The sequence below is a fragment of the Natator depressus genome, chromosome 1 (assembly GCF_965152275.1).
Source record: "Natator depressus isolate rNatDep1 chromosome 1, rNatDep2.hap1, whole genome shotgun sequence".
In the NCBI taxonomy this organism is placed as follows: Eukaryota; Metazoa; Chordata; order Testudines; family Cheloniidae; genus Natator; species Natator depressus.
This window is the reverse complement of record NC_134234.1, coordinates 112063288-112087059: the sequence shown is the minus strand read 5'-3', so window position 1 is coordinate 112087059 and position 23772 is coordinate 112063288. Positions and strand designations below refer to the sequence as shown.

Genomic DNA, 23772 nt, shown 5'->3' with positions numbered 1-23772 from the left:
GCTGTAGTAGAAAGAAAGAGCCTGAAGCATGGGCCTGAGGCCTGAACCAAAGTCAGCAAAAGTTACGCTATGAGCAACAGTCAGGCCCTGTCAAAAGCAGATGCTTGCCTGTAAGCTAGTGTCCAGTACATGAACCCGGCACCAGTATTGCTAAAACACAATGCATATGTAAACACATTCCAGCAGGCCAGCACAAGAACACCCCAACCTAGCACGTGATAAAACGGTTTGACAAAAGTGATGAATAGTGATATTTTGTCTGAAACATCAGGCGTGAAAGTACAAAGTCAGGTGGTGAATAGGAACGTTTTGTCTGAAATATCAGGAGCAAAGTACAAGGGGAGGTAACAAACAAGTCATGAAACATGTAAGGTGATATGTAAGCTGTTTATCCTAGATTGTTTGTCTCAGTCTAAAAATGATAGAATACCTTGCCTTAACCCTTTGTCCAGCCTAGGGGGCAATGGAAAGTCCCACCACTGACTGAGCTGTGTCCATTGTCACAGGCATATATATGTTAGTGTACCTGTTATCACTGAGGCGGGGCATTAGCACCGTGCTTTGTTGGCCATAAAACTGGCCGGGCGCCTTCGCTACTAAACCAAGTCTTGTGGTCCTGGGCAGTTCAATTGGAGCCTGCTGTACGGGCTATCTGGCCAGAGCCAGTGCAGCACGCAGAGAGAACACACGCATGCAGCCAAACATCTGACGACAAGTGCTACTAATAGGATGCACTAATTCTCTCTTATAAAGATAATAAAATTATGTATAATATGGAACTGTAAATTCCTTTTTTTTCCCCTCATCTACCCTGTCTCAAATTAGCTGCACGTAATATATCATCTGATTAGCTCCTTCTGGAGAGATATAAATGTACAATTCATAATCTGCTTACATAATTTACTTAAAACAATTGCAGATATGAATAATCACTTTCCTTCACACAATACAGAACAGTGGTGGGCAACCTGCGGCCCATCAGGGTAATCCGCTGGCGGGCCGCCAGACAGTTTGTTTACATTTGCATAGCCGCCTTCAGCTCCCAGTGGCCAGGAATGGTGAACCGCGGCCATTGGGAGCTGCGGGCAGCTGTGCAAATGTAAACAAACTGTCTGGCAGCCCGCCAACAGATTACCCTGATGGGCCACAGGTTACCCACCACGGATACAGAACATGAATGTTACATGATAAATCTATATCTACTGCTGGGTTCTCAACCTCTTTCCTTCTGCTATAGTAAAATCAGCCAGGTTTTTGTCCTATGATCCCCATCCTAGAATGCTTTGGCCTCATCTCAGAATGTTTTGTGGTGTAACGGTCAGAAAAATCCAAATCCTAAAATACTATAATGCATATTTATTTGTAGCGGTAGCAGTATTCATTGTGGCATTTATGACCAAAGTCAGAATTTATACTCGGTATGTATAGTTAATAGCTTTTCATTCAGGCAGTATATAATATGTATAATGTATATATTCTTAGTGAAATGTCATACACTTATGTATTCCGCAATACTACATATTCAAGGCTAGATTCAGTCTTTATATTGAGTCCTGTATAAGGGTTGAGGCACAGATGTGCCACCATAGAAGAATCCCTGAAAAGGAATTGTGACTCAGAGGAGGAAGTAATTTGCTGTAGCCCTATACAGGCTATCCTTGCTCAGCTCTAGACCCTGGCAGATTGGGAGTGAAGGGCGGAGGCAACACACAGTCCCATCTCTGTCCACCTGCTTAGGGAAGTGGGTGTACCAGCCATACAGCCCTTACTCTCCCCCAATTACCAGAGCAGTAATGGGATGAAAGGGCCAGGGAGTCGTCGTGAGTTAATAACAAGTACATGTTTGCAGTTGTGTCTGGTTTAGAAGGCAGATATTGATTCCCCCCTCCGCCCCCACATCCTCTCCACTCTACATGTAAAGATTCTGGGTCCTGGTGTCAGTGGGACTTGTCACATGAATGAAGTTAAGTACATGCATAGGTGTCTGACAAGCTTTCTGTCAGGTCAGAATTGAAAACCTGCTACCGCTATGACCATTAGTGGCACAACCTGTATTGGTCAATGCTGAGGGCTGGGCAGTGGTTAATTAACCCAGAAACCTCAGGAAGTGCCAACAGCTTCGGGCGGATGAGCACCTGAGGAGGGTAGTGGATCTCTGATGAAGGAAATGCCATCAAAAGGTGGATGAGCAAATTCACTCCGTGTTTTTGCCAATGAGATCCACGCAGGACAGGTTGGGCCCTTCAGCTGTGGCTGATAACCAATCTAAGAGCGGAGCCCCGAAAGGCAGGCAGATGGAAGATCTCCTCTGCACTGGCAACTCCTGCAGTGTAGCTGGTTTCAAATGTATCGAATCCCATCCAAACCAGTGAAGTCGAGAGGGGGACGCTGACACGTGGGCAAAGCAGCGCCTCCATATCAACTGCTCAGGCTCTTGCAGCCACATCATATGGAGTGGACACTCCATCCTTGCTGGCAACATGGACACCACACGGAAGGTGGCATTTATGGGTTATAAGCTCCCATTTGATTGGCATCGGGTCACCTTTGATGGTGGGATGAATCACTGCATTCCATCGGTCAGCCACTGTCCACCACAAAGCCAGGCAGCCCCAAGACAGTTAGATGCTGATCCACCATGGTCTGTCTGACTCATGGGTGAATGGGGCTAGACCAAAACTTGAAAGGCAGATGGAAACCTTGCACCTGGCAAAAATAAGAAACCAAGAACTTTCCAGCTTGGAAGCTGGAATGTCGGGACCATTTGTCCAGGATTGACAGATGACGATGACCTACAATACACAAGCAGCATACAGAAGTCAGCTCTGATAGACTGTGAGCTGTACAAACTCAGTGTTGACATTGCAGCTCTCCAGGAAACAAGATTTGCAGATGCTGGTTCTGTCCAAGAGGCCAATTACACCTTCTTTTGGCAAGGTAAAAGCAGCAAAGAAAATTGTCTGCACGGTGTCGATTTTGCTGTGAGAAACAAGTGGGTAAAGCTCCTAGAAACACCCATTGGGAAGTCAGAGCATATCATCTCACTTAAACTTCAGGCAACCATAGGTTCTGTGAAAATCATTAGTGCTTATGCAGCAACACGCAAATCTAGCTCTGAGGAGAATACATTTTAAAACTCTTTACATCAAGTCACCCAAAAAATACCATCAACTGAGCAATTTTTCCTCCTTCATGACTTTAATGCAAGAGTCAGTGCAGACAGCAACTCATGGCCAGATTGCCTAGGACATTTTGGCATTGACAAGATGAATGAGAATGGCCAACGACTTCTTGAATTCTGCACCCAAAACCAAATATTCATTACCAATTTATATTTTACAGGAAAAGATCACCACAAAGTGTCATGGCGACATCCATGATCAGGCCACTGGCACCAATTAGACCTTGTTATCAAGGTCAGGAAGAAAGACCTATCCTTAGAGCAGAATGCTCATACGTTCCACAGTGCTGATTGTGACACTGACCACTCCTTGATTATTAGCAAAGTGAAGATTACAGCCAAGACTCTACATAGGGCAAAACCTAGGAGCAAGTCCAAAATCAACGCTATTAAACACCCAAAACAAGAAGAAATGTCAGGAGTTTGTGAAGGATTTTGAACTTAGCATGCATGGGAAGTCATTACCAGAGAAGGCAGAGGAATTTTGGCTAGATTTAAGAACAACAATCCATGAAACAGCTTTCGGGGGAAAGAGACAATCAAAAAAGGACTGGTTTGAAGAAAATGAAGTGAAACTATTACCTCTCATCAACATTAAGAACACAGCCTATCTGGAACACAACAAGAAGCCAACAGAGAACACAGAGTGAGACTTCCACGTGCAAATGTACTGAGGTACAGCGAGCAAGCAAACACTATGCAAATCATTACTGGACTAAGCTCTGCGAAGAGATACAGACAGCCTCAGACACAGGAAACTTCAAAGTCATGTATGACAGCCTGAAGAGCCCTGGGCCCCTGTGACACGTGGCCAGAAAGGGTTAAGCATCCTGAAGGAGAAATGTCCCAAATTCAACCTTTAGGGACATATCGGTAGATAATGTTTGTGTTTTTGTGTGTTTACATATATATTGTTAGAGGTTGACAATGTAATCAAACAGTTCCTGTCTATGCTGTATTCTGTTAATGCAGAGATCAAAAGAAGATCTTAACATTTAAATCAGTGTTTCGCAAACTTGGGACGCTGCTTGTTCAGGGAAAGCCCCTGGCGGGCTGGGCCAGTTTGTTTACCTACTGCGTCCGCAGGTTCGGCCGATGGAGGCTCCCACTGGCCGCGGTTCGCTGTGCCCGGCCAATGGGGGCTGCAGGAAGCAGCGGCCAGTACATCCCTCAGCCTGCACCACTTCCCACAGCCCCCATTGGCTGGGCACAGCGAACCGCAGCCAGTCGGAGCCGCAATCGGCCGAACTTGTGGACGTGGCAGGTAAACAAACTGGCCTGGCCCGCCAGGGGCTTTCCCTGAACAAGCGGCGTCCCAAGTTTAGGAAACACTGATTTAAATGAACCATATAGTGACATCACTGTATTAATCTCTCTTTGAAGTATATAGCAGATCACCTGCAAATTGTGGAAAACAGGCAATTGCCTTATGTTAATCTGTGTAGCTAATTACTGGTGACGCTTAGGAAATAGGTTTACTTCAAAGTCTGGATGATGCCTATTGTTAGCCTAAGGCGGGGTGGCCAACCTGTGGCTCCGGAGCCACATGTGGTTCTTCAGAAGTTAATATGTGACTCCTTGTATAGGCACCGACTCCGGGGCTGCAGCTACAGGCGCCAACTTTCCAATGTGCTGGGGGGTGCTCACTGCTCAACCCCTGGCTCTGCCCCAGGCCCTGCCCCCACTCCACCCCTTCCTGCCCCCTCCCCTGAGCCTGCTACACCCTCATTCCTCCCCAGAGCCTCCTGCATGCCACAAAACATCTGATCAGGAGGTGCAGGGAGGTGCTGATTAGTGGGGCTGCCAGTGGACGGGAGGCACTGGGAGTGGGGTGGGGGAGCTAATTGGGGGCTGCTGACATATTACTGTGGCTCTTTGGCAATATACATTGGTAAATTGTGGCTCCTTCTCAGGCTCAGGTTGGCCACCCCTGGCCTAAGGACTCTGAGCTGTCAAGAGGAGGACAGGAAAATCTATAAAAAAAAAAACAAAAAACCAACCTTGGGTCTTGATCCCTTTTATCTCAGATCTGCTTGATGCTTTATGCAGGGGAAACTTAAATCTTAAGACTGAGATCTCCATTACCACCTGGATCACCCTGGATATGAACATTGGACTGAATCTATGGACTAATTCTAAGAACTCTTTTCAACTCCAAAGCTCACCATCTCTACTATGAAACTGATCTCAGAACTGTAGTCATGTCTGTATGTATACTGATCTTTTAACCAATACATACTCTTTTCTTTTTTAATAAATTTTAGTTTAGTTAATAAGAATTGGCTGTAAGCGTGTATTTGGGTAAGGTCTGAAATATTCATTAATGTGGGAGGTAATGTGTTTGATCCTTTGGGATTGGTAGAACTTTCTTATAAGATTTTCAGTAATCCTTATTATATTTGTCTTGATTGTCTGAGCAGAAGCCCAAGGCTGGGTTGCTATAAGGGAACTGTGTTTCGTCTTCTGTGCAAGCAGTAACATATCGTAGAAGCTGTTTTGTATTGGCTTGATAAATCTAAGTATTGGAATATCCACCAGCTTGGGGATTGGCTGCCCCATTCTTTGCAGTTTGCCGTAACTGAGTAACCTCAGTGTAGGGTCCCCTCCCCAGGACCCCGGTCACAGACCTACTGTCAACAAGGTTGCCCCTCTCAAATCATACAGTGGTGAAATCATTACAGATAAAAGCAAGCAGTTGTCTCATTGGGTTGAACACTGTTCAGAGCTATATGCACAAGAAGGAAACATCACCAGCTAATCACTGGACCAAATACCAGCACTACCTGTCATGCCAGAACTAGATGTGGAGCCCCCTGTAGGCGGCCATTGATTTTGCTATCAAGTGGCAAGGCTCCTGGAAAATATGGCATTCCACAGGAAATCCTCAAGTGTGGGAAAGACAGCCTACCACCTGATCTTCATCAGCTGCTACTTAAATGCTGGAAAGAGGGTGAGATACCACAAGAGATGCATGATGCAAACATCACCACTTTGCATAAAAATAAATGCAAAAAGGGCGACTACAACAACTACAGGGGTATCTCGCTACTAAGTGTAGCAATAAAAACTTTCACAAAAGTCATCTGTGTTGTGTATACAACAGCTGGCGAATCGTGTCTACCCTGAATCACAGTGTGGATTCAGACATGATATTTTCTCTGTGTCAACTCCAAGAAAAGTGCAAAGAGCAAAACTGGCCATTGTACATCGCCATTGTGGACCTAACCAAAGCATTCAACGCAGTCAGCAGAGCAGGCCTATTTGCAATACTAGAAACAACAGGATGTCCACCAACCCTGTTAAGTCTTATACGTTCATTGGCAACTGGACAGATGCCAGGTCCACTTCGGACAGCTTTGAGATGAAAAGTGGAGTGAAGCAAGGATGTGTTCTTGCACCTACACTCTTTGGAATATTCTGCTCGGTACTCTTAAATACACTCCATCTTTCATGTCCTTGAACTGTGCATCTCCACACAAGATTGGATGGGAAACTCTTCAACTTTTAATGACTTAAGTCAAAGAACAGAGTCCAAAAGGTGCTAATCAGGGAACTTCTATTCACTGATGATGCTGTCCAAACATATCAAACATATCGTGTTGAAAGTGCAGGCAGAGCTGGAGTCAAAACACACACACATTTTTAAAGAATGCGGTGCGTCTTCCCTGGAGGTGAAAGGATGTCCCTTAACTGAAGCACAGAATGTCCGGCCTTTGTCACTCGTTCTGGTACCGAAAATCTGTATGACTTCCAACAAATCACTTATTCTCTCTGTGCCTCATTTGAGATATTCAAAAATAGGATCCTAAATCCATATTTTGGTACTTGCCTGTTTTTCAAAAGTGCTGAGCATGTAATTCCTGTTATCCTCATTCTCTCCGTAAAGCCTGATCTACACTAGGAAATTTGGTTGGCATAACTTCATCACTCAGGCATGCGAAAAATTCACATCCTAAGAAACTCTGTTAAACCAACCAAACCCCCAGTTGATGTGAACCTAGCTACCGCCTCTCAGGTAGCTGAATTAGCTATAACAGGAAAAGCCCTCCACTCCGTGTAGGTAGCGCCTTCACTGAAATGCTATAGCTGCTGCAGTTTTAAGGGTAAACAAGCCCTATGGTGGAGCTAGGGGCAGATGTGATGATTAGCACAGCCTAATGTTATACTGATGTTGCTCCAAACCTCCATGGTGCTGTGTTTTACTCCAGCTGCCCTTCTCCCCACTGAGCCAGTCTGGTAGCTAGAGATCACTGAGATGTAAGGGAGACTGGGCCATACACTTTTTTCCTCTGCCATGTTCCTTATGCGGTGGATGTATAGCTTAGGAGTTATTTCAGTGGCTCTATGTCACCATTATGTTTCCCTACAATAAGGAAATTCTGAAGCAATTTTCAAATCTCTTTTATGGCTGCTTTCGCTGCCAGAGCCTTAACATATCCGAGAATCGGGCATTAAATGGCCTTAACATATCCGAGAATCGGGCATTAAATATTTGGTTATTACATAAAGGCATAGGCATAATTTGACTTCTATATTTCGGCGGGCAGCGCCAGTCAGGCCAATGAGGCTGAGAGTGCGGGGAAAATTCCACACCTTTCAGAGGCTTGCAGTTTGTGTGTATGGGGGGGAGGGCAATGCCTTTCCTGGCCCCCCAAACTATGCCCATGCTAAAGGCCACAGTCTACCATCAATCTATGTACAAAACTATCATTGACATAATTAAGAGATCCACTTTTGGTTGAGGGTAGTATACTATGGCGCACTGGTTTAGATTATGTTACAGAGTGCAGTTTTAAACCTATATTTTGTTAAAAACAAATCTTGTTAAAATGGCAATAACAAAACAGAATATTTTGAATTTTTTGTAATGATGATGAAAAATGAATTGATGCAGAAAGAATAAGAGTTCAACTATCACCCCTTGTGGTAACTTTTTCACTGGATTGCCTCACTTTTCCTGTTACTCCATTTGCGAGAAATCTAAAACACTGTAAAAAGAAAAGGAGTACTTGTGGCACCTTAGAGACTAACTATGCATCCGATGAAGTGAGCTGTAGCTCACGAAAGCTTATGCTCAAATAAATTGGTTAGTCTCTAGGGTGCCACAAGTACTCCTTTTCTTTTTGCGAATACAGACTAACACGGCTGCTACTCTGAAACCTAAAACACTGTGAGACCAGCCCCTGGGCAACATTACTGTTCATCCTGTGCTGATTCCTAGAATATCAGTTCTACATTTACAATGTTTTCTTCTAAACCATTTTTAACTTTTTAATCCTAGTGAAAAATGTGTGCCAAAGCAAACCACCCAATTTGTCATTTGACCGTAAATCTCTGGGGAAAAAGTTCCTTCTCTTTGGAAAAAGGAGTCCAGGAGTTCAAATCTCACCTCTTTCTACAGGCTCTTTAAATTCCCATGCAATTCAGTACACTTATTATTGACTACAATCATGAACCCCAACTTAGAAGGCAGGGAATCACTGCTAAACACCCCCACCCCACTTAAATTAGTACAGATCTCATGCAAGGTCCCTCCAGGCCCAGAACCTGGTCACTAATATGACAAACCCTAAGTCTTATCTGCTGCCCCACCCTGCCTTTCAGAGTGACTAAGCCAGTTTCACTGATCCTACCACTATAAACCACAGCCTGGATCCACAACTGAACACAGAAAATCACTTGGAATCCACAGCGCTTGAGTTACACGCAGAGGGGCATCTGTCTACGCGACACTTAACAACCCCCGGCGGGCCCCGCCAGCCCACTCTGGCTCAGGGAGCTCGCGGCTGCCTAATGGCGGTGTAGACGCTCAGGCTTCAGCCCAAACCCTAGGGTCCTGCAAGGGGAGCCCCGTGCGTGACCGTCCCCTGCCCTTCCCCGAGGGGAGAAGCGACGGGGAGCGCCACCCCTCCCCCAACCCGCCTGGGGGTCGCCCAGCGAGCTCCGCAGCGCTGCGGCGGGGGGGGTGGGCTCGATGGGAGAAGAGGCGGAGTCACGGGTCGGACGTGACCGGCCGGAGCCGCCGCCGCTGCCGCCCCAGGGCTTGTGGGCGGGGCCGGGCACGCCGCGGCTGCCGCCCCGTGGAAGGGGGCGGGGCCTAGGTTCAGGAGATGGGCGGGCCGCGGCTAACCCTCCACGTGGTCTCTGGTTACCATAGAAACAGCCGGGAGGGGGGCGGGCCCGAAACTGCGACCTCCGGCCTGGCGTGGGTGCTGACGTAGGAGGCGCGCGCGGGGGGGGGGTGACGAAGGCGGAACCGGGGAGCAGGATACGGCGGCGCTGAAACCTCCCCCCCTCGACGGCTGCTGCGCCGGGAGCGGCCCCGCCATGGAGGTACTGGGGCAGGGTGTCGCCGGGCTGATGCGCTGGGGGGGGGAATTAACCCGTCACTGGCGGGCGCCCCCACCCCGTACGCGGCGGGACTGGGGCCGCGGGAGCATCTCGCCGGGTCTAACCTTGGGCGCGTGGCTGCCCCCCCACCCCGCGCGCCGCCGGCCCCCCCCCATGTGCAACCGCTCCCCCTCCCCTGGCCTCCTTCCCGCGGGGCCCCCACTGTGTGCGAGCCCCGCTCCTCGCCCGGCTGCTGTGCGGGGCTCGAGGGAAGCGCTGTACGTGAACCCCGGAGCCGCAGCGTCACGCCTGGCTTTACACGGAGCCTGTTTCAGAAAACGGAGAGTTCAGACTCATTTCTGCCCGGAGCCCCGCTCCTCTGGCCCCTCTTCTTGGGAAGCCACCGCTAGCAGAGCGGGGCCACCGAGTGCCCGCTGGGAAACTGCCCCTCAGAGGTGTTTCCTGGGTTGGCAGGGGGAGAGCTGTCTACATCCTCGCATTGCTTGTGACTGTTCTGTGGTCGCAGCAGGGTGGTGATTGCCCCCCTAAACCAGACCACATGCCCCTTTCCAGTCTGGTGTCTTCCTTGTGGGAGTAGAGCCAATCTCATGCTTCAGAGGAAAGTGAAAACACTGTTATGCAACTGCTGGGTTTGTCAGTTTCACCGTGGGAAGCAAAATTCCATCCTGACCCCAGTGAGGGGGCCACTAGATCAATACTTACTTAGAAGCTTTATAAAGCCTAATAAGAGCACCCAAGAGCTCTGCGTGACCTTGACAATATTGTAGAAGTATGCTGAATGACTAGATTCCCTCAGTTCTGCAGGTAAAATGAAATAACCAGTGACTACATAAATATCATGACAAGTGTCAAGTGATTTCTATCACACACAAGGACTGGGGCATGTGTATTTATGTAACTTTTTTTGCAGTTACAAAGAGAAACAAAGATACTTCCAAAGGAAGTTTCGAATCATTTGTATTTGCCATGTGGAATAAATAGATAAATCCAGAGTGATCCCTGGATATTCCTGATACATAACTGATAAGTTGTGATCACATCTCAGAACATGGTATAGTTTAGTATGATTTGTTTAAAACATGTCTAGAATTTCTATATTTTCTACAAAACTTTAGTTTGGGATTGGTACTTCTGTGTAATTTGTTTGTATTGCACCTACCTAAGTAGAAGCTGATTTAATTGCAAATTATTAAAAGAGACTATCAGAATTTTACTCAAGTAAAACAGGAAAGTAAATACATCTAGTCTGATAGTGTGAAAAAAAATGGTGAATCAGGCATACAATTTGTATAATATGGAAATACTACCTACAGCAGGGATTGTCAACCTTTGGCATAAAGAAAAGGAGTACTTGTGGCACCTTAGAGACTAACCAATTTATTTGAGCATGAGCTACAGCTCACTTCATCGGATGCATACTGTAGAAACTGCAGAAGACATTATATACACAGAGACCATGAAACAATACCTCCTCCCACCCCACTCTCCTGCTGGTAATAGCTTATCTGAAGTGATCATCAAGTTGGGCCATTTCCAGCACAAATCCAGGTTTTCACACCCCCCCCCCCCAACTCACTCTCCTGCTGGTAATAGCCCATCCAAAGTGACCACTCTCTTTACAATGTGTATGATAATCAAGGTGGGCCATTTCCAGCACAAATCCAGGTTCTCTCACCCCCCCCACCCCCCTCCAAAAACCACACACACAAACTCACTCAAGGAAATCCGCTGGATGCTGGGATGATTTGTTTACCTGCAGCATCCACAGGTTTGGCTGACTGCAGCTCCCACTGGCTGCTGTTTGCTGTTCCAGGCCAATGGGGGCTGTGAGAAGTGGCGTGGGATGTGCTGGCCACTGCTTCCCACAGCCCCCATTGGCCTGGAACGGCGAACCGTGGCCAGTGGGAGCTGCGATTAGCCAAACCTGTGGATGCTGCAAGTAATAATCCCGGCCCACCAGCGGGTTTCCGTGTGCCAAAGGTTGCCGATCCCTGACCTACAGTAGGGCAGAGAAGTCTTGTGTTGGTACACACCTTATGCTGTCTCTTATTCTGTTTGCTCAGAATTGCTGTAAGGTCTGTGTGTGGAGTCCCACTCCTTTTTTCATATGCCCTTGCTTGAACTTTGAGCTTATACTAGCAGTGACTCTTCATGTTCAGAGCTCTCCAATGACCTGAAAAATCAAAAAGGAATCCTACAAAAAGTGGAAACAGACAAACTGCTAAGGAAGAGTACAGAAGACCACAAGCATTTACGGAAAGGCTAAGGCACAAAATGAGTTATGCCTAGCAAGGGACATAAAAGGCAATAAGAAGAGGTTCTTTAAATACATTAGGAGCAAGAGAAAGATGAAGGAAAGTGTAGGTCCTCTACTTAGAGAAATGTGATTTAGATTAAATTTCAAGAACAGTCTTTCACTTTATAGTAAAGTAGTTTGACAGAAAACATTGAAAACTGGGAGGGCACATATAGTGCGGGTCAGTCCTGGGGCTGGTACTGTTAAATGTTTTCATTAATGACTTTGGTAATAGAGTGGTGAGTATGCTTATAAAATTTGTTAATACCACAAAGCTGGGGGGGATTGCAAGCACTTTGGAGGACAGGTTTAGAACTCAAAATGATATTAAACTGGAGAATTGGTGTGAAATGAACATGAGGAAATTCAAAGATGACAAGTGCAAAGTAATTCACTTAGGAAGGAAAAAAAATCAAATGCACAGCTACAAAATGGGGGAATAACTGGCTAGATGATACTGTTGAAAAGGATCTGGGCATTAGTGGACCACAAATTGGACATGAGTAAACAATGTGATGCAGTTGCAAAAAAGATTAATGTTCTGGTGTACATTAACAGAAGACATGCAAGACATGGGAGGAAATTGACCAGCTCTGCTCAGCACTGGTGGAGATCTCAGCTGGAGTACTGTGTTCTCAGTTCTGTACTGTGATCTCAGTACTGTGATCTCAGTTCTGGTCAATACACTTTAGAAAAGATAGCCAAATTGGAGAGAGTCCAGAGGAAAGGAACAAAAATGATTAAAGATTTAGAAAATCTGACCTATGAGGAGAGGCTGAAAAACTGGGAGGAAAAAAAAAACAGATAACAAGTCTTCAAATATGTTAAGGGCTGTTATAAAGAGGACAGTGACTAATTGATCTGTGTCTACTGACAATAGGACAAGAAGTAATGGGCTTAATCCTCAGCAAGGGAGATTTAGGTTAGGTATTGGGGGAAAATTTTCTAACAATAAGGTGAGTTAAATTCTGAAATAGGCTTCCAAGGGAGGTTGTGGAATTCCCATCATCGGAGGTTTAAAGAGCAGGTTGCACAAATACCTTTCAGGGGTGGTCTAGATCTACTTAGCACAGGGGGCTGGACTTGATAAATTTTTTAGGTTCCTTCCAGCCCTACATTTCTATTATTCTGTCTTCCCAAATATACGTGAACATTAAATCACCTTCCAAACCCAGACCAAGATGATGATGTAAACCTCTTTGAATGTAGTTTGGAAGATCCTACCATAAAAATGACTGTTCATTTAAATGGTGCTCCTCCACTAGCATTTTCAGTTGTCTACATCTTTAAGGCAGGTCTTTTGTTAGGTTATTGAGCCATACTTTCCAGACCAGTTGTAAACAAAATAAGTAGATTTTGCCCCCCCATGTATACCAGCTCTTTGGTTGGGAATTCCATATCTAAAAGACAGATTTCTAAGAATATACTGGCTCACATCATCATGCTGTGATGCATCTATCCTGATCCAGCTATCTGTGATGGATGTCTGAGCTCCTTTCTTCCATTCTTCTTTTTAAATCTTAATTTTCTTGATTTCCAAGTTCTACTACAGCTGTTAATTACTGTCAGGGTACAACAGGTTCTTAACCAGTTCCATTAGTAGTCTAATGAAGAGTTCAGTTCTGATGTGCTTTGTTTTGTTTTTCAGGTGCAAGATGCTGGACAAGATATGGTGGCTTCCTATGCCACACCAGGAAGTGGTAAATCGAAGGTAAACTTTCTTTAGAAATGTAAAAGATTTGGACAGATTTACAACCTGCTGCACTAGCTGCTACTGGGGGAACATTCAAGAGAGATTAATTTTTAAAGGTAAACACTGACTCCTCTATTTGCCAAAACTAAATTGTGGTTGTTAAACCTAGAGAGCCCTGTTAAACTTTGGAGAATGCTGAAGAAAAATCTTTAACGCTATTGGCAGTTATTACTGGAAGCAAATTTACTAACCTTTTAGAAAACACTTGGCAGCTTCCAGTTCAAACAATGGACTTTTCATTTCTTTAGGGTATAAATTTCTTCATTTAAATTTACTACCCACTTGCACAACTATGTTAGTCAGCATGCCATGTTAAAAACATTCAGCAATTTACATGATTCTCAAATGCCTCCTTAGTTTTTTCAGTTTGGTAGGCCTTATATTTTTTTTTTTTTCACTTGTTTGAAGATTTTTAATCCATCTCTGAATGCTAACCCTTCACAGCCAAGTCTTACTTTCACATTGCTATTAGCTACTTAAGCCCTTTGGTGTAAACTTGTAAGAGCTAACATAGAATTAGAATCAGACATTTAACATTCCTGGTTTTCAGTGTTATAGTCATCAGGCATAGGGAAAGCATATTTTGTAATCTATCACATTTTACAGCTGGATACACTGTCCAAAGAAGATCTCATCAAATTTGCGAAGAAGCAAATGATGCTTATGCAGAAGGTGAAGTCAAGATGCACAGGTACCATACAGAAAAGGGATTTATTTGGCTGTTCCAAGATTTTTGTATTACTTAAAGAAGAAAAAAAAAGTGGGGTTGGGGGAGAGAAGAGAACTGGTGTATTGACTTAATGGTAGTGTTCTCTGTTACAGTGTTTGACCTCTGGATTTGATTCCCAGGTGAAAAACTTAGATTTTCCAGCAGCCCATTTTATTCCATTTTCCCTGCTTCTGTGAGAGGATAGAGGTAGGAAGCCCAGAGAGGAGGGAAGAAGAGGAATTGCATTGATCTTATAGTAAATTTTACTAACCAAGCAAGGAGGAGTGTGATGGGAGAAAACAACTTGCTTAAGAGAATAATTGAACTGTATCTTGAAGTGGGGCCTTTCATTGAGTGTCTGCTCCCCATCCTTGATAGTGTTTGCTTTTTCGTGTCATGGCATACAGTAGCAAGTTTTGATGTTGTCAGAGGGAGAGTGGAAATTCCAAGACAAGTAATTGATTTTACATATTAAACACATATCATGCAACCTTGTCTTGGGGGTACAATAATATTTGTAAATAAGTTAGCTATTGTGTAATTACGCAATGTTGCATCATTTGAAAAGAAATAGTAAAAGATTGCAGACCCCATTTTGGGTTAATTATGGGAATAGATTATCTAGTTTAGAAAAAAGTGTGAGGGGGTAGTGTAGCAGGGTTCACTCACCTTTCACAAGTGCCCCCTGGTTGCGTGTGTGCAGGCCTGCACTTTCTCTCTCTGTAGCTCAGTGGTTCTCAAACTTTTCTATTGGTGATCCCTTTCATAAAGCAAGCCTCTGAGTGCAATCCTCCCACCCCATTATAAATTAAAATCACTTTAATATTTAACACTATTATAAATGCTGGGGGCAAAGCAGGGTTTGGGGTGGAGGCTGACAGCTCACGACACCCCCCCCCCTCCCATCATAACCTCACAACCTCCTGAGGGGGGTCACAACCCCCAGTTTGAGAATTCATGCTGTAAGTCTCCTTGGGCTTAGACTACAGGACTAATTAAGAATCTGTCAGTGGTCTCAGCCCTGGTATTGAGCCATACTCAGGACTTCCCCCTGGAGGCAATGTCTTTGCCCTCTCTGGGTGTTTCAGGCCCCAGATCTCCCGCTGGGCCACTAAAGAGTTCAGTTCTCCCTCTAGGGCACCTCAAAGTCCAGGCCACTTCCCTCAGTGCCTAATGGTGGGGAGGGGGCACAGGGGGCTGACCCAGACCCTCCCTCTACTCCAGGTCCCAGACTAGGGACTCTGTAGATAGCAGCCATCTGCCATGTCCCTTTATCTAAGCTATGCCACTGCTCTGATTCCCTAGGCCACTTCCCCACAGTCCTGCACCTTCTTCACCCTTACCTCAGGGCCTTGTCCTGATGGAGTCCTAACAACCAGCCTAGAGCCCAGCCCAGCCCAGCCCAGCCCAGCCCAGCCCAGCCCAGCCCAGCCCAGCCCAGCCCAGCCCAGCCCAGCCCCGTCCCGTCCCGTCCCGTCCCGTCCCGTCCCGTCCCGTCCCGTCCCGTCCCGTCCCGTCCCGTCCTCAGCCAGCCACACTCCTCCAGTTCCAGCAAGGAATTGATCTCATATTGGCCCTGCAGCTCTTCTTATACTAGGGTACTGGGCCCTGATAGGGGCTGCAGGGAGCAGCCAATCTGATTGGCTGTGTCCCCCACAGCAACTCTAGACAGCTTGGATAACTTTTTCCACTGGCCTTTTCTGGGGTGGGGTGTGGCAGGGCCACAAGGCCTCCAGCAGGGGGTCTCAGAGGGTCTTGTACACCCCGTCACAGGTGGAGATAGAACTAAATTTTTTGTTTTTTCCTTTCACTGATGTAACGCTTCACAACTTTTAACCCATCTATTTGAGGCAAATACTACATTTTTATATACCAAGTTTCAGCCTAATGTATATTTTGATGACTATGTGACTTTTGAATACTAATATGCCAGGAAATTCTTAAGTTACACTGAGTTGGTGTTTTGAAATTTTTAAAATCTGATGTCATTACTATACTATTGTAATACATTAATTATATTTATTTATTTATTAATTATATATTCTCTTCTGAGTTAGAAGCTGCTCTTTGAAATGTGAAACAATGATTATGGTGAATTTTTACATAAATATTTTTTTTGTTTTAGAATTGGAAAAAGAGATTGAACTCAAATCAAAACCAGCTGCTGGAGGAGCTGATGATATTATTCAGGTGGGAATATATAATTGTTTTTGATGTACTATACATAATAAATGACCCAGGGAAATCTTTCCACTGGTGGTGTTTACTGAATAGCAAACTATTTTACTCAGACTATCTGGGACCAGTCCTTCTCATGCACATAAGACACTTTCTTTAGCATTCTCCACCAAGTGTCTTGTGAGTCTTACTGCAAGTATGGAAATATTTAATTTTTGTGTAAGTTTTCTGAAAAATTACTAGTAAAATGTTAGGTTTCAGAGTAGCAGCCATGTTAGTCTGTATCCACAAAAAGAAAAGGAGTACTTGTGGCACCTTAGACTAACAAATTTATTTGAGCATAAGCTTTCGTGAGCTACATCGGAAGTGAGCTGTAGCTCACGAAAGCTTATGCTCAAATAAATTTGTTAGTCTCTAAGGTGCCACAAGTACTTCTGTTCTTTTTTTTTTTTTTTTTTTTTTTTTTAGTAAAATGTTAATCCTCTTTTCTTAAGTTTCTCCTTTGATAGGAGAGTAGTCCAGCTCCTGATGATGAACATTTGCACTGCCACCATAAAGAAATGGGGCAGCAGTTTTACTCAGCCCAACCGTTAAAAAGTGCTTTTTATTTTGTGAATTTATCACAATAAATACACTATTCAAATATTTTTAGATTTGAACTGGCACTTTAAGTTTAGTAGTGAAAGCATCTATCTTGCTGAAAGTATAGTAACTTATGTAGCTACTCAGATATAAAGTTAGTGTAAGAACCTGTAAACTATTGAAACAAAATTCAGATTGTTTAAATATTAGTTTAATGGTTAAAACAATTATTTACACTTTGCTTTTTTTCTGGAGGTATAAATAATAAAATAGGAAACCAGTTTTCCAGTGCAGCAAGTTCATTCTGCTCAGTGTATTAACGGTGAGAGGTGTTTTGTTAGAGTATAGTGACAACTATACTGCTATCTTCTCTATGTGAACTGAAGGTAATTATTGTAATGGGCTTGGTTTTCTGTTGCACAATGTGCAGAAAATCTGAAGGTCAATATATGAGCTCTGTAGCATTGCCTCGCAAAGGTTGCTGAGACTTTGCATTTTCATTTTTTTTTTTCCCAACAGTCTTCTCACTCTCTCTCCAAATTAGGCTCTCTCAGAAAGGCTAGATGCTGTTCTTTTGGAAAAAGCAGAGATCCAGCAGCAGTGCGTAGCCCTCAAAAAAGAAAATGCTAAAAGGAAACAAGAAGCAGAGGTAGTGAAATGAGCAATAACATGTTTCTGCTAAAAACATTGCTAGTCCTTGGTATTTTCGTTTCCTAATCGTAATAATTACGAATATATGGTTCACGTTTTAATCCCTTTTTTTCTCATTCTCTTCTGTTCATTGTTAGTTAATAATACTCCAGAGTTAGTATATTTTTAATTATAATCACCAATGTAAATACTTTCCAAAATTATTACAATACCTGTTTGCAAGTCTTAAAACAAATGGGTTATGCACAGACTAAATGGTCAGTGTCAAGTTGTCCTGCTGTGACTCAGGAGCATGGGTACCTAAGTTGCCTCTAAGCTGCATGGCTGCACAGCAGGCTATCAAGGGCAACGCAGGCGCGCAGCCACAGGGTCCTTGATTGGGGAGGAGAGAGGGGCCTCTCCCACGGTCCTAGGCTGCTGTGGCAAGAGAGGGCTGGTGAGGAGTCCTCTCTCCCCACCGCAGCCTCGGGGCAGCCTGCTCCCCAAATCCCTCAGCCCCAGTCCCACTGCAGAGCCCACACCCCCAGCCGGAGACCCCCCCACCCCTGCACCCCAACCCTCTGCCCCAGCCCTGAGCCCCACCTGCACCCCAAACCCTTCACACCCCACAACCTTACACCTCTTCCCTAGCCCTGAGCCTGCACTCCCAGCCGGAGCCCTCACACACACACCCTGTGCCCCAATCCCAGCCCTGAGCCCCACCCACACTCCGAACCCCTCGCCCCACCCCCACCACACATCTCTTCCATATTGATGTACATAACAAAATTCATTCCACGCATGGACATAAAATATTACAGGGAGCATCGGTGAGTACCAGCCTCAGGGCAGACTATTAAGTACCAGGGCACAAACCCCAAATTGGCTGCGGGTTCTGTAGTTAGATTTCACCAATCAATTTTCAAGTGTAAGCTCCTCAGACACTATAACAGCTTAAATATGGAGTCACAGACAGACTCCTTGGGTACTCCAATCTATCTCATCACCTAGGCAAGCCTACCCTTGTGATAAATGGTCCTTTATACCACAAATCACAACAGCAGTCAGGTTACTTCCAGTCTCAAAGGACCAGTCATTTACCCCCGGTCAATTGCACCTTAGAACTCACACCAAAGACCACACTTTTAGCCAATCGTATAACAAACTACATACAGATTTATTAATAGGAAAAGTGAAAAGAGTTATTTACAAGGTTAAAACAGTTAAACATACGAACACAAATGAGTTACAATCTTAAGTTTCAAAAGGTAATATAGAGCTTGCTTATTATAGAAGCTTCTATGATCTTTAGAGCTAACCCAGGCTAAACAGCTGGGGATTCCTTGCTTATGTCTAGAAACCCTGCCTCCAGAATCCAAGCAGCAATGAGATACAGTTCCTCCTTGTTAGGGGTTTTTAATTCCCTCCCCCTTCTGCTTTGATGGGAGGAATTCATTTCCAAAACTCATCTTCATGGGGAGTGGGGGAGAGTAAACAACAAAATATTTTGTCCTCTTTAATATTCCTCTCCAATCTGTCTGGTGTTGATGGGCCTTCCTTGTTGGACAGGACATAACACCTTCTGCTGGAGACCAGCATTTCACTCTAGTTAAGGTCTTTCTCTTGTCTGGTGATTTACACAGTTAAAAAGACTTACAGTGCAAATCCTCAAATATTACCTTACCGTATGGGATACAGATGTTATAAGTGAGATTAATGCTTGCAGCAACTCACAAGCATTCAATAAAGTTTCCACACTAAACACATTGTTGGAATCCCAATACCTATTGTAACAATACTAACATACAGGTGAGCCAGACTGATTTCAGCTCTGTATTTGTCAGTATTCAGTTGAGGTCTGGGGACCATCAACAAGTTTAGGCTTGAAATTAGGCACTCATCGGATGATTAGAAATGTTCGAAGTTATAGAACAGCTTTCCAAAGGGAATAGTGGGGGCAAAACACCAAGACTGAGCTTGATAAGTTTATAGAGGGGATGGTCTCATGTCACTGCTTACAATGGCATGTAGCCAATCTCTGACTGCTAGCAGAAAATATATCCAACGGCCGGTGATGGGGCACTAGCTGGGGAGGGCTCTGAGTTACTACAGAGAATTCTTTCCCAGGTGTCTGGCTGGTGGGACTTGCTGAAATGCTCAGGGTCCAACTGACCACCATATATGGGTTCGGGAAAGAGTTTTCCCCTGGGTCAGATTAGCAGAGATCCAGGGGCCAGGGGTGGGGTGTTGGTCTTCCTCTGAGCATGGGGCTTGGGTCACTCGCAGGTTTAAACTAGTGTAAATGGTGGATTCTCTGTAACTTGAAGTCTTTAAACCATGATTTGAGGACTTCAGTAACTCAGTCAGGGGATAGGGGTCTGTTACAGGAGTTGGTGGATGAGGTTCTGTGGCCTACAATGTGCGGGAGGTCAGACTAAATGACCGTGATGGTTCCTCCTGACCTTAAAGTCTATGAATCTATGAGACCTTGGCATGAGCTGGCATCTGGTCCACCAGCATCAGTCAGTCCGTGCAGAAAGAATCCATTAACTATCATAACCTTAAAACGTTCCTTTCAGCTTCTCCTCTGAACTTGCCAACACTGTTACATTCTGTCTTTTGACCACGCATCCTGCAGCGAGTTTGTTGTTCCCAGCGAGTTTATCTCCCCTAATTTGCTTGTACATTTTTCTTCTCCCATTCTGAATTAAGTCCTCAAATGTAATTTCCTTGTTCCAGATAATTTAGGATTTTAAGGTTCTTTGGCCACAAAACTTAATATGACATCCATCTCTGGTACACTAATCAACATCAAGGATTTGTTTATTCCAAACTCTTTCCCAATTTCCTTGGTTGTACATGGGACAGAGACCTTTTCAATTCAGAGATCACAATATCCAAGTTTGCAGGTATCTGAATTACTTGATAAATTATTAGGTTGTAAAATTTAACCAGTTTAGTTACTGATATCTAACTTCCACATTAGCATGAGTTCAAATGGCATTTATTATGCAGATGAATGACTTTGTCACTGATTTTTTTTATCTATTTTTGGTTTTAGTTTCTTTCTGTGTAATTATTGACATATATGTTTGTTTTAGGTTGCTGTAATTAAGACAGAAGAACTGCAGAAGCAGTTGGAACAATCAAGCATTGAACACTTGAAAGATATTGAAGGCCTTAAGAATGAAGTAGTAAGAGCACAGTCCAAATACAATGAAGACTTAGCCAAACTGCAGAAAGAACTGCAGGAAGAAGAGAAGAAACAAATGGGGCTTGCAGAACAGCTTGAACTTCATAGTAATCAACAAGAGGAAACTAAAAGACTACAAGAAGAGGTCCAGCAAATTAAGCATACATATGAGGAACAGATTTTATGTCTGAACAAACAGTTGGAAGCTATCAGTGAGGATAAAAACAAAGAAATTGAAAATCTGCATGAAGTTATCAAAAATAATTCTGAACGTCACTGTAGTGAAATCAATAATCTGCATGAAGAACTTATACAACTGAAGGGTGCACACCAAGAAGAGGTGTCAGAATTGATGTGTCAGCTTGAAGCCACTTCTAAAGAATATGAAGAGGAGCGAAACCAGATAAATCGACGAAAGCTGGACTTAACAGAGCAGCACTTGGTAAAAGAAGAAAGCATGAAGGGTGAATTATGTGCTAGTAATGAGAAATATGAACATGAATTGGAGCAACTAAGAGAAGCTGTAAATGAGACAGATGTTAAAGATGTACAAGGAGAAACTTATGTGGACACAAAAATGGAAGAAAAGGTCAAATACTTAGAACATATTTTAAAAGAACTGGAATCTCAACACAGTATATTAAAAGATGAATTAACCTATATGAATAATGTTAAGTTAAAACTGGAGGAGGAAATCCAGCGTGCAAAGGATGAGTATTTTCATGAGCGGGAAGACTTGGAGTTTAAAATTAACGAACTACAACTTGCTAAAGAAGATCATTGTTGTGTAATTGAAAAACTAAAATCAGAGCTCCAAGCAGCAAGACACCAATATGATATCACTGTAAAAGAGCGTAACCTAGAAGTTCAAAGTCTGAGAGAAAAACGAGAGAGAGAGATTTCGGAACTACATCAGACTTTATTGTCAAATTCAGAAAAAGAAAATATGGCATTGGTTTTTGAAATACAGGATCTTAAGGAACAGTATCAAAAGCTCATACAGGAGAAGGAAGAAGCAGTGTTCAATTATGAGAGTTTGAGGGAAACGCTGGAAACGCTACAAACTGAATTGGGGGAATCAGCTGGAAAGATCAGTCAGGAGTTTGAGTCAATGAAGCAGCAACAAGCTTCTGATGTCAGTGAGCTACAGCAGAAACTCAGATCTGCTTTCAATGAAAGGGACGTTCTTCTTGAAACAGTGAATCGTCTTCAGGAAGAAGCAGAAAAATTATCATCTAAACAAGCTGAGGTGGAAGAGCTTAAGCATAAAATAGTCAGCTTTCAGGAGGCAAATGCGGCAATGGTGATCTCTCTTGATCAAAAAGAGACCACAGTAAAAGAACTGGAGGAAAAGGTGACTAGTCTTGCCTCTCAAAAAGATGGTATCGTAAGTGAACTGAAATGTTCTACTGAAGAAGTAGAAAAACTCCAAGAAATGTGTAAAAAAGAACAAGAAAAGGTTCTGGAACTTCAGCAACAAGCAGAATTTGTTAACCAGTGCAACAGTGACCTGAAAAAAAATGTAGAGGATTTAACAGAGACACTACAAGAAGCTTTAAAAGAGAAGGTTGAGAATAACCAAAAGTTAGTGCAATTAGAGGAACAAATGGAAGCTCTCTTGCTTGATAAAGAGAGTCTGTTATCTCAAACATATACTCTTCATAAGGAAAATGAGAAAATCAATAAGGAAAAAGACAAAATAAGTAGTAATCTGGAAAAGGTTGCCTCTGAAAAGGAGGATTGGCTAGTGTTTAAAGAACAAGCTGAAAGTTTAGAAAAGAAATTACAAATTGCTATTGAAGAAAAAGACCATTTAACTATGCTTCTTGAAAACAAACAAGCACATGCATTACTTGTCAAAACTCAGCTATACAGTTTACTTGAGCAAATAGGATCCAGACTTTCAGATGATGATGATGATGATGAACATGATGCTATTAATTTACTGCAGGTTGCAAATGAATCCTTAGCGAAAATGAAAGAAGAAAAACAGAGCCTTACTTTGCAGAATGATGAAAAAGTTCTTCATTTACAGCAGAAGGTTGAGAGACTTCAGGAAGAAAATGTAGTTCAATGTGCAGAGCTCAGATCTTTGCTGGAAAACGTTGAAAAAGAAAAGAGTCTCTTAACAGAAAAATTAGAAGGAGCTTTGTCAGAAAAAGCAGCATTGCAGCTAGACATCCAAGAGAGAGAGAGTGCCAATGAGAAAGCAAGGAATGAAAACCAAGATCTTCTAGCTTGTATTGAAGAGATCTCTCAAAAACTTGCATGTTATGAAAGCCAAATACAAGAGCAACAGAAGGAATCTTTTACAGAAGAGCAAGAAAACCTAAAACTCAGTCTAGAACAGAGAGAGGCTGAACTTAGAAACGTGAAAACCGAACTGACTTCTCTAAAGGTTATGATTGTTATTTCAGTATACAGACTAAACCTCTAAGACTTAATGAAGGTTCAAAAGTATTTTCACATTATTTCGTGGCCCCAAAATGAATTTTTCCCTTTCAGAAAAGTCCTTTCTCCATTCCCCCTTCCCCCCTCAGCCCCCAAAATCAACTGATCTGTTTTTTTAATAAGTATTTCTAATTGAGAGTGCCTCAACAAAAAGGCAACACTAAAAGTTACTTTAGCATTTATATTTTACTCAAGTAAGCTTTTATCTTCTCCCTTTCTCACCAGTACCTCACGAATGATCCTTCATTTACAGGAGGGATGGCCTAGATGACCTAATAATGTCTCCTAGCTCTTAAATGTTATAAATCTACAACTTAAATAAGCACAACTTAAAGTTGGTATTAGATCAGTTATCTGCCCTGCCCTGTTTGTGGTAAGTTTGCTGGAACTTCCTTACATCAGAGCATTGTTACTGCCCGATAATGACTGAGAAATAGCAGCTGGCAAG

At 43.6% G+C, this 23772-nt stretch overlaps 1 protein-coding gene across 2 annotated transcripts in view; it reads left to right on the top strand.

The window, feature by feature from the left end:
• Nucleotides 1-9383: 9383 nt before the first annotated feature.
• GCC2 (GRIP and coiled-coil domain containing 2) overlaps nt 9384-23772 on the top strand; it is a 48849-nt gene continuing 34460 nt past the window's right edge. Inside the window, exons 1-6 of one of the 2 annotated variants that reach the window (XM_074964441.1) lie at nt 9384-9514; nt 13477-13539; nt 14188-14272; nt 16416-16480; nt 17595-17699; nt 20782-23271. In XM_074964441.1, the coding sequence (XP_074820542.1) occupies nt 9509-9514; nt 13477-13539; nt 14188-14272; nt 16416-16480; nt 17595-17699; nt 20782-23271 (2814 nt within the window). In that variant the 5' untranslated portion in view covers nt 9384-9508. Of the gene's footprint in view, nt 9515-13476; nt 13638-14187; nt 14273-16415; nt 16481-17594; nt 17700-20781; nt 23272-23772 lie in introns of those variants that run through there. The other variant, XM_074964451.1, reaches the window with a different exon arrangement.